General features: G+C 39.7%; 2 protein-coding genes across 2 annotated transcripts in view; one reads left to right on the top strand and one right to left on the bottom strand.

Annotated features, from left to right (window-relative positions):
- The window catches only part of LOC108752290 (putative oxidoreductase GLYR1 homolog), a 48,426-nt gene that overhangs the window by 12,097 nt on the left and 24,828 nt on the right, over positions 1-11,501 (top strand). The window lies entirely within an intron of this gene.
- LOC108752288 (leucine-rich repeat and immunoglobulin-like domain-containing nogo receptor-interacting protein 3) lies at positions 1,647-7,243 on the bottom strand. The gene is made up of 3 exons (XM_018493017.1): positions 4,399-7,243; positions 3,828-4,110; positions 1,647-3,529 (listed from the first exon to the last, which is right to left on the bottom strand). Exons 1-3 carry the CDS (start codon positions 6,213-6,215, stop codon positions 2,888-2,890), a joined length of 2,742 nt encoding a protein of 913 aa, XP_018348519.1. The 5' UTR covers positions 6,216-7,243; the 3' UTR covers positions 1,647-2,887.

Below are 11,501 nucleotides of genomic sequence, written 5' to 3'. Positions count from 1 at the left end.
ACTATACTATATAAAATTACATGATGCACGTTCGGATTCTGACAATAACGAGTATCCTTCTATGCGTGTATAATGTATTTATTTATTAAAAAGTTTTCTATTCATTTTTTATAGCCCACCAGTATGCAAAACACTAATAACGCATTTATTTGCTTTGCGATGGATTACGTCAGTTAATTATATTGAAAAACATTTGAATACTCTGTATTTACAGTTCAACTTTTCACTGAGAAAACATTAACTCCAGCTTCATCAAATTCGAGCAACCTATCGATTCTACTCGGATTTAACTCGACCGGGTTTCTTTCGGTATAGAATAGGATTCCTCTTACGATCACCACGATGCCGAGACCAACTACATGGTTTCTACCATGGTTCTGCTTCGTCTTGCGTATCTCGTGCGCGGCTTCCCCCTCCGTCTAACGGAAGAAGCGTGATAAAATTTTATCTCTCTTGCTGCTGACACGATCCAAAAATAACGTCAATACTCTTCTGGCCGTAGTCATTTTCCTTTCTGTTTCGTTCCATTGATATCGTTGTCATAGGTGACTCAACCATTTCTGCGATCGGCAGTAACCATTTAGATAATGGGTCTGCACGTGCCCTTTCATCACGTGATTTTTTCGACACAAAAGCATTGCATTCCTGACGATCCGATCGAGATTTACAATTTCTTACGAGAATGAACCAAGTCCGTAAATATCTAAACTAAGGATTTCTTGAGATCTTACGTCTTTCAACCATAAATTACCTCAGTTTATGATACGTCTATTAGAAAATGAATATTGTTACGAACTATATTTGTAAACAGAATTTAAAACAAATGTATAGTTTACATGTCTAATTTGTAAACTATAATTATTGTTTCTAGTTTCTTTATATATTACAAAGTTTCAAGAAACTTACTTTTCAAAATAATTTTAACTTAATCTCTCATTTGCTCTTTACGTTTTCCTTTGAATTTTTAAATTAATCATTTGTACATAAAGATGTCATGTTTTTATGAATAGCATTACTTTTTTTTCTGTTTTGTAGGACTGTGATAAATTTAATAAAATCTAGGTTTGATACGAGTATTATAAAATAAAAAAAATTATGCGTAGAATTAATTTGATATTAATTATTTTTAGGACAAATTAAATTCCAAATATTTTAAGTGAAATTATTTTGTTACGCTGTAAAAAATGATTAATATATTTTTACGGTATTTTGAAATTATTATTTTTCGTTCAGAAAATTTATCATTGAATTTTTATTCTTTATGTAGTTGGTTATAAAATTTTGAACTGAATTTTTTGTTAAATTTTGTTAAGTTATTTAATCCATTAAAAATTTAAATTGGACAAATTATTGATTATTCTGACTATTGTCGTTTTTCTAACTCAGTTACTAAATGATATATATATGTATTACGGAGATACTCTCCCGATGATTAAAGTTAGCGTTAATTGAATAGCTTACAGTTAGTAACTTTGTTAATTAGCAATATCGCTAATTAATACGATTATTAGTTATTATCTTTATGTTTACGCGTGTCTTTAAAAAAGAGAGAATAAAGTTTTTAATATATATATATATCTTTTTTTTCTACGAAGTCTGATTACGATATGGAATTTGGATAGGGGATTAAGATGTAGATGCTTAGCGACGATTCATCAGGATTTATTCAACAAAGGGGTGCTTGGCAAAATTTCTATAAGAGCAACTTTGTTGCAACTAAATCTGTACATACAATTTCTTTCTCTGAAACGCTGTTTTTGTTTAAAATATTTAACAGCTAATATAATTTTTTTCATTATAATTTTCTTTCTCTTTCGCTTTTTTTGCTCACGAATGCCGGATGGTTCGAGATATGTTGCTGTATAATAATTAAAAAATTAAGTACGTACATTGGTTACTTTCAGGCATGTTTCCTTTTCTTTCTCCGATAGGCACATACTTCTATATCGTGATCAATTTGTAATCTATTACGTTAAATATAAGTAATTAAAAAAAAAAGAAAAGAAGAAAGGAAAGGACGTGAGCAACCGAATGCTGATGATTTTCCCGCTGATTTTTAATTCATGAAAAAATTAAGACAAATAAGACAAAAGCAATTAAAATGAATTGCGGGTATGTCGATCTCGCTGCCTCAGTCTTTAGTAATGAGAGAATGATCCGATTTTTTTTGTGATATCACTGATACATAAAACTTTCACGCACGTATATTTACAGAAAGAGTTGAGAATGATTCTCTGCGGAACTTGCAATCTTAAGACTTTTGGAATTGACAACTAGGCAAAGTTACTTTTCCTCCTCGTCGCGCTTGTAAGAGGAAATTAATTTACAGTCAAGTTAACGAGGACGCGAAATGCAATTCGCGTGTTTCTCTTTTTATTTTGAAATCTTTATCCTTTCGAATGATGGCAGTCATCCAAAAATGATGACACTGATGAAAAAAAGCACACGTCGCTTAACGAGAGACGGACAGGTTGCAAGGTCGATCATATCAAGAGTAGTCCTTGAAAGCTGTCCGTAATTTTTTTTTGTTCTCCTAGATTAGCACATGCACACACTTTCTTGCGATTGACCATCATTGACAGTCATTGATCTCGGCAAAGGAAGGATCTCCCGTTTCTTGGCACTCACACGAGTTCTTCTTGAACTGTCTTCTAGAGCACTCTCTTCGAATCAGCCATACAGTCAAAAGCGGAAGAAGCTTCAAACGATCTCCTCGACATCGAAGACGCGATTTTCACTTATCGGACGCAGGGTGGCAATGATATTTCTGTTACGCTTCACTCCTATTAATTGTCCGAGAACAATTTCTCTCCTAGTATTTTTTGATAACTTAAATGATAGCAGGAACCCATTCTTGGCCACTTTAACCCGCTTTAATTTCTGCCGGCTAAAGTTTAGTCTCGCGTGGAAGATCGGGTAAACTATTGCTAGGTGCTAGAAGTCCTAGGACTTCTGGAGTCTCTCTCCGGGATTCCTTAGCCAAGACTGTACCATTAGAGCCTTTGAAGATTGGCTTATTGTTCTCGTAGTTCTTATACAGCGTGCTGCCGTATTCATCGATATATTGCAATATCGCCGAAGCGGGTAACATTGTAGGCAGTCCCAGAGGAGGCGGTGGATCACTTTCCTCAATGTAATTGATATGAATGCCTTCCATCATGTTCTGACCGTCCGGGCTGGTCGATGATAGCTCGGTCGGCGTGTAATACTCGCTGTTGACGTCTTCCAGACTCACTCCCGCCGCCAGATTGTCGATCGTCGCTTTGAAATACGTATCCATGCCGTTGAGAGTGGTAGGATCGAATATCATGGAGTCGCTCTTGCCGCACGAGCCGCTCCGGCAATTGTCAAAGTATAGATTTGGCAGGTTCTCCAGCACTTTGGCCAACGTCTGCTGCTGATACTTGTAACTCTCGCGCAATCGCAACACCTGATGAGCACTGAACTTGCGGATCTTGTTCCGTTGGAAGACGTAATTCTCGCGTACCCAATTCAGCTGACTTGTGGAATAGTCCCGTACTCTTTTCACCTGCGAAAGAATAACAAAATAGACGCGACTAGATATGTATCTATTGTATACGATCTCGCATTATATAATTAATGCGACTTTCTTTTTAGCTTTTTTATGTTTTCTCTTATTAGAGAATCGTTTCGTCAATGTCGAAAAGAGACGTATCTAATGAATTTTTTATTATTTTTTATTACTTTACGCGTTGTAACTAGATTATGATGAGATAGAAAGTGAATACGCTAACAAAAGCAATTAAATTAATTACGAAGAGCACAGTCCCGCGCAAAAATATTCATGGGGGATTTGCCTATCGTACCTGATCATAGTACTGATCTCTCAGCGCGGTCAGGTGGCTAGTACCGTAATCCCGTATGTCTCGTATATGCCGCATTTGACCCTCATAGCTGTCGCGGATCCATTCCACTTGCTGAACGCAATTGTCCTTAATTCTATGCACCTGCTGTGTGTAGTTCTCCCTTAGTCTTTCGAGTTGCTGGCTCTTGTATTGCTCGATATTGTCGAGCATTTGGTAGATCTGCTTGGCCCGCGGAGTCACGCCCACGCGTCTGCAGCACATGCACCACTTGATGCATCCGCACCTAAGATTCACGAAAGGGGAAAAATGTTAACGAGGGGAGGTTATGAAAGGAATAAAAGAAGTCGGAATCGTCAGGTGGAGTTATCGATCACGTCCTGACCTTCCGTCGACTTGTTCGCTTTACTCGTCAAAGTTGACGCTCTTGACGAGTGGTTACTATCACTCGAACTGTTTAATGGTTCTATTGACCGACACATGCGGGCATATGACACAGTCGCGAAGACATTCAAGAAGAATATTTTTAACATATATTCTTACATATATTCTATGTGTTGCTATGAATACTCACTTCACGAACAAGTACCGCAGCAGCTGCACTATTAACGTCAGTAGAAGAAACGCCACGGCGCAAATTGCGCCGACGAGGATGCTAAAGATCTTGATATTGTGCAAGGTTATTGGGTCCATGTGCAACGTTATGTAAACGGTCTCATTGGCGATCGGGTTGACCGCCGTACACTTGTACTTGCCCACGTCCTGCCGCAACAGCGTTGCGATATAAAGGGAGCCATTCTCCAAGACGCGAATGCGGTTGTCATCGACGACCGGCCGATCTGTTCGCCAGCTGTGCACCTTCGGATGTTCGACGAATGCATCGGGGAAGCCTGGATCTGGTACCCAATGGAGCACCAGACCGCTTGGAGTTACCCAGGTCAAGGAGGGCGCGGGATTCCCGCTGAACTCGCATTCCAGCAGCACCGAGCTCAAGAGAAGATACTGTTGAGTTTTGGTAACCTGCACTAGAATTGGTGGACTGCACTCGAGATAGCGTAATGTCTGCAGGATGTCTACGGTGCTGTCCATCTCGTGGCCGCATTTGAGCCCGCTTTGGAAAGTTGCACGCAGATGTTTTCTGCTCTCCGCCCATTTGACGAACCAAAACATGCGGCAATCGCAGGCCCACGAATTGCCCTGCAATTGTAGCTCATCCAGCAGCGGTAAATGTGCCACATTCGCGGGCAGGAAAGTTAGCTCGTTGTTACGCAAATCGATTCTACGTAAGGACGGTGTTTCATTCAGAGTTAATTGACCGATCTCTCGTAACGGGCTGTTTGTAATCTCCAGTGTCTCCAACTCGGTCAAACCAGCCAGATTTTTGTTTCGAAGGTTCTCCAATTTGGTCCCGGATAACAGGAGAGTTCTAAGTCTGCTGACAGGTCGCCAGATGTTATCGGGCAGCGACGAGATCGGCAAACTACTCAGATCGAGCCATCGTAGATTGACGAGACTTTGAAACGCGGTGTCTGCGAGACGCGCGATCGGATTACCCCCGAGATTGAGGTGTTGCAAGGCCGTCAGGTCGTTGAAGAGACTACGCGGTAACGCGTCGATCTCATTGTCAGCGAGATCGAGCACTTTCAGTTGCACCAAGCCGGAAAACAGCCGCGGCGGCAGCTTTGTCAGCCGGTTACCGACTAGTCGTAGCTCCTGCAGCTGTCGATTCGGCTGAAAGCTATGATCCGGCAGCGAGACTAGCCGGTTACCGCTGAGATCGAGTCGCGCGAGCTCCTTGGCGGACGAGAACGCCTGATAAGGCAGTACAGAAAGTAGATTCGCCGCCAGACGGATTTCTTGGAGGCGATTCAGATGATGGAACAACTGTTGCGGCAGCGCGACCAGCCGGTTTCCAGTGAGATTCAGGTACTGAAGTTGATGCAATGGATGGAAGACGTCCGACGGCAAGTCGGCCAGCCAATTATCACCTAGATCGAGTCGTTCGAGATACGGGGTAGCACCGAATACACCGGACTCTACTCTTTCGACGCGGCTCGACGACCAGATCAGCCGTCGCAGCTTGACGGTCCTCTCCAAAGCGGTTGCCCGAATCACCTTCTCTTGCACATTTCTCAGCGACACGCTCGTAATGTCTCGTGGTAAGACGAGACTGGAGAAGTCTCGCCCCGCGCATCTCAGACTGCTGTTGATACTCGCACACTCGCATCCCTCGGGACATTCTACTCGCGACGAGGACGACAACGCGTTTGTGATCGACGATAGCGTGTTCGAAGGTGTACCCGCGACTCGCACCACCGTTACTACTACGATCAGAAAAACCAACCACCTCAAGCGTGGACCATCACCTCCCCTTGCCACCCGCACCCGCATTCCTAAAACCTGCAATGTGACGATTTGCACAAGTACAGCGATCTCCCATGTCCTGACGGGTGGACTTTTCCTCGCAAGGGACTTTCTCGAATTACGATCCGTTATGACCGCGCTTCTCTCTTTGCCCGATTAAAGGACAAAGATTTTTATGTATCCGCAAACAGATTATACTTTTTCTATTTCTTGGTTTCGTTTTCTCTTTCTTACACTTCTGCTTACGGTAGTAGTTTAAATATATCGATTACTCGACCACGTGTTCGCGAACGTCGTCGCGTCCATCACCTTTCGCAACCCTAAGAACTCTCGCTTCTTCCACTACCTACCTGCCGAGAATCGCGATTGTATTCCCCGCAGGCTACCCCGGATATATTGCTTCGCGAAAGAAATCGGGACGGGTAGTAGCGCGAAGAGAGAGTCGTTGAAGTCTGATCATCTGCGAGTAATCTGGCAGTACAATACTTCGCAACGTCGAGATGTCCTCCGACGATGACGATGCTGACGATGGTGGCGGATGACGGTGCGTGGGCGATGATACTCCCGTCGATGCCGTCGCCGCTTTACGCCGGTAACATAATTGTGCCCACCGCGTACCGTATTGTGTACCGTGTTGCACGTTGTACCGTCACCGAGGATCAGACTTACGGAGAAAATACTAGGTCTAAGTTTACGGAGAACGTTAACCGAGTACCGATGTTCTCACGCACGCACGCAAGAATGTTTTATTTTTCCTTCCTATCCCTTCTTTTTCTCCTCCTCCTCTCTCTCTCTCTCTCTCTCTTTCTCCTTCTTTGTCTCGTCTTCTTTCTTTCCTACCGCCGGACGCGATAACCATCTCCGTCAGTGTACGGCGTCGTGTGCAGCAACGCCGCGGCCGCGCACTACTTGACACGCGTGTCACATGACACATTCGTGCATATCGCGCTCCGGCTGGCCGGCTGCTTCCACCCGCCGCACATTAGATGCAAAAACCGACTATGGAACGGAGCTCCGGCCACGACTCTACCGGAGCGAATTCTCCTCGTGGCGAGCGCCGGTTTGAGCAAACCGGCAACGTCGCCGACTCCCCAGTCAGTTGGCGCCGACGCAGACCTTGCCAGTACGTTTCTATGAACAGGATTTAAGAGAGAGAGAGAGGGGAGAGAGAGAGAGAGAGAGTGAGAGCGTGAGAGAGAAAGAGGGAGAACTGCTGTGAAAGAGTGGCTCAACGAAAGGTACAGAAGGAAGGGAAGGTTTCATGCAGAAGACAGCCCTCGGCAATGACTGTGTCGTATGCTCGGTGAGAGTTTGGGATTTCTCAGCAGGCCGTTTCTACCCGGAGCTTCGAATCCATCGAATGTTCGCTGAGACTTGCTCCATTTAAATCCGGTTCCACCAATGTAAAGTTAACTTCAATCTCGGTTTGCCTTACTATTTATTTTTTTCTAATTCTTAGATTTAGAAAAAGATAAAGAATAAATTAAACCGAGATAAAGTTAATCTTACATTGGAATAAGCCTTAATGTGTCTTCTTACGTTCGCATCATTGGCGCGATGATGAAAGTCTATTTCAGCGTCATCATTTTAGGTCCGTCGATTATTTTCTTGAATATTCTCGTGAAGATACGTCTAGTTCTTCCCTCTGGCATTTCGGACACCTTGGCCACAGTACCATCTTCGAGCTATTGCCATATCGCGATCGACAGTCTAAAATAGTTGCAAGTTCAGTGCCAAATTAGCTGTCAGCTTTTGTTAGATTACCACATATTTCGAGTGCGATCGAGGAACAATTGCGTTTTATCCTTGATAGCTCGCTTTTATTAGCAATGTTTCATTTTCTTTAAATCTTTAGGAGAAACCTAATAACCAGAAAAGAAAATGTAAAACTGATTAATTCATAACCGACATTATCAACTTAAATTTATGGTCAAAGTTAAACGAGTTTGAAAAATCTGTAATGAATTACTTAAAATAAGTCTAGAATTTATTGGACAATTTAAAAAGCAAGAATTCCTTGAGATTACAAATGTTTCTTTGTTTCTTTTGGGATTACAGATAGAAATTTACGAATAAGACTATAAAATTAAACTTTTAGAACTCATCCAGAATAAATTTAGAGTCGCGAAAGAAAGATTTTGTTCCTGGATTATAAATAGTATCTTCCAGATAGGGACATAGAATTGTAAATAGAATATCGTACATAATAGAACTTCTATGAACTCATTTATAATGGCAAAAGTTTAGAATGTATAGATTCAAGAGAGATATTCTACATACGTTTCTAGGATTATAAATAGCTAGAGTCGCTTAGTGCGACTGTTATTTATAATTTAACGTTAAATGTTTTACGCATCAATTCATTTTCGAGATCGAAGACAGTGCGTCTTATCACTATCACTTAAAGAAGATAAATGGTGATGAAGAAACTTTCGACAATTGTTGTGCTAAGATCGGTCGGCCTCGAGTCTGCTTCAACCTTAAACTTTGATTCTCACTAATGGAACCGGTCGTGCAAACGGTAGAATCTCACGAGCATCCAGGCCAAAGGATGCTCTCATGCTCTTGTTTGCGTTTAATCAAATCTATCTCGCTACGGTGCCTTGATGTCTAGCTGTCGCGTAAACTTACTTTTTCTAGAAATTAATCATTCCGAAAAATTTGCAGCAGTTAAACAAAATTTAATCGAAGTCTTACACACGAAATTAATGTTATAAATTATAAAATACTAATCTACACTTGTAGGTGTATAAAATTATAAAATTACTCTATACTCAAAAAATAATATGCCAAATTTAATTTCTAATAATATAATAGTGGCTTTATAAAATAGCATTTATACATTCAGCTTAACAAATTTTTTAGGTATTAGTTATATAGTAATTGTTAGAAATAATGATTCGATATATATGCTGTAATCTGTGCATCGCTATTTAAGGTCTAACTTGCTATTTTCTATGCATTTTACGCTTTCTGTGTGAACATATAAATAGACATTGTACAGATATTATGTGCCATGGGTAGGAAGCATGTATTCTAATCGCAAAAAAAAGTATTAATCACCGTTCCAATTTGCATTATCGAACTATGAACGTCGTGACATAGTCCAGCCGCTTGAAATATAATATAATCGCAATGACGCAAGTGAAGAACGTCTGCATTTTCACTTTTACCTTAACGTCGAATGCCGCTACGCTTTCCCGTGAAATCCATTTGTTCGCTTTTACCATGTACCGTGCGCTTCGGAAAAATAGCATAGAGTTTTCGTCGTTGAAGTTATTTATAAAAATATCACGTACGGATCTGAACTCCCGTGGAGCCGCCGTTATGCTGCCATTTCGTTGATTTCTACCTGAATGTAAAAGGCGTATTGTTGCGTATTTGATGTAGGAGGGATGGAGGCGGGTGTCCCTTAGATTTCCCACCGTGCAATATCGATCCGTGACCTAACTTCGTTCCACGCTTTTGCTATACATTACGACATGCAGGCCAATTAGAGTTAAATCGGAAATGTTCAATGCTGTTTTCAATCTGAAGGAAAGGCGTAGGTTTAGGGTAAACCGAAATTGGTTTAGAGAGTCTTTTCACGGATCAATGCTTCGATGTGCTCGTTAACAAGAACGAATCTAATTTTCCGCCAATTCTAGAAACATTTTCTACACTCAGAGAAAAAGATATATAGTGGTGACAAAAAATTAATGATGACAATACTATAAGTATATACACTATATATACCACCATACACTATATATAAGTATAGAATTTTATATGTAGAATTAATCTACTTAAATGAATAAACTATTTTATAATGTTTTATTGCGATTATGAAATAGTTTATTCTATGTATATTAATTCTACATATTTAAAAGAAAAGAATTTGATAATCAAAAGCTATCAAATGTCGAGTGAAATATTTGCAATTAAATATTTAGTTAGTAATATAATCAAAAATAATTTTACTGTTCTAAATATTTATCACCAACGATTAGTAACATTATTATATTATTATGCTATTATATTATTATGTATTACTATATTATTATATTATTATATTTTATAATACTAAATATTTAAAAAAAAGTAAAATTATTTTTGGTTATATTAAATGAATATTCAATTGCAATTATTTTACTATATTTGATAACTTATGCTACTAAACTTTTTTCATAAAACTTATAGTTGTCATTGTTATATTTCTCTGAGTGTAAATAAAGCGTAATATATTTTTTGTTACAAGAAATGACGAACATATTTTGGAATTCTGTTATGGATGACTTTTGTCGGAAACTCTTGTTATTGGGAGAGAAACCTTCGCGACGCGTAATTCTTACTTATTTCATAATAAGCGATTATGTAACACGACGATTATTTGCAAACAATCGGTTCGACGGCAGATACCACGTACAGATAACATGATATCGTTTTGCAAAACTGAGTGGCAGCTCGGTTAATTGTACGCAATGGTAGCGCACGAGGAAAACAATTTCGCGGCCGAATTAATGAGAACGTACGTCGTCTGCATAGCATGACACGTTTACAGCCATGTAACGTTGCTTATTGTGCGAATCAGGAGCAGCCATTTGTCAATAAACTTCGCAGCAACTGGGCGATTTCTCTGTTTGCCACCAAGAGTATTATCTCTCATATCAGGCGAGCTTCGCGAATAATCGAAGCTATTCGTTCGTGTTAATAGATTCGTCTTCTTCGCAAGTGTATAACGAAGGTCAATAATCCGATAAAACTATTTGTGTGACGAAGAATCCGCGACGGCACGCGTTATTGGAACATTGATCGTCTTTACGCGAATCGGCCACGAGGACGGGATCACATCGCACCTTTGCGATATATGTAAAATTTAAATTATATTTTAATAAAAGAATTGTGTATCGATATTTCTATTTCAATCTCCGATAAATGGCGACCGATTACTAGGAACTAATGACATTTGGAAATGTGACTTGTTCCAATATTTTCTCAGACTGGAAATACTTTTTGCTTTAATACAATTCTATTTCAATATTTTTTTATTTGACTTTCGATTCAATATTCAGTAAAATTTTGTTGTAATTTGGGATTAATTTAGTGTACTGTTTCTTTTAGAATTTTTGTAGAAAATGTATTACTTTAGTTCGGTATATATATATATATATACCAAGAAGGGCTTTAGTTTATAATTTCTTCTCTTAATTTTTAAGTAGAAAGGTGGGTTACAGTTACTCAGGTATAATTTTCTTTAAGACCTTGTTCTGAAAAAGAAAAACAAAAAGGCAGGTATTTCCCAGATGCCTAGAAGTCTTAAAATTCATTATTTTT

This window comes from Trachymyrmex septentrionalis, unplaced genomic scaffold (assembly GCF_001594115.1).
Source record: "Trachymyrmex septentrionalis isolate Tsep2-gDNA-1 unplaced genomic scaffold, Tsep1.0 scaffold6, whole genome shotgun sequence".
NCBI lineage: Eukaryota > Metazoa > Arthropoda > Insecta > Hymenoptera > Formicidae > Trachymyrmex > Trachymyrmex septentrionalis.
The sequence above is the reverse complement of the archived record's forward strand: the minus strand, read 5'-3'. Positions and strand labels throughout refer to the sequence as shown.

Excerpts from the sequence above, each read along its gene's own strand:
- LOC108752288 (XM_018493017.1), bottom strand. The coding sequence starts at position 6,215 with ATGCGGGTGCGGGTGGCAAGGGGAGGTGATGGTCCACGCTTGAGGTGG. Across the intron at positions 4,111-4,398 it reads CTGCGGTACTTGTTCGTGAA|GTGCGGATGCATCAAGTGGT; the intron begins GTGAGTATTCAT and ends CGTGAATCTTAG. Across the intron at positions 3,530-3,827 it reads GAGATCAGTACTATGATCAG|GTGAAAAGAGTACGGGACTA; the intron begins GTACGATAGGCA and ends ATTCTTTCGCAG.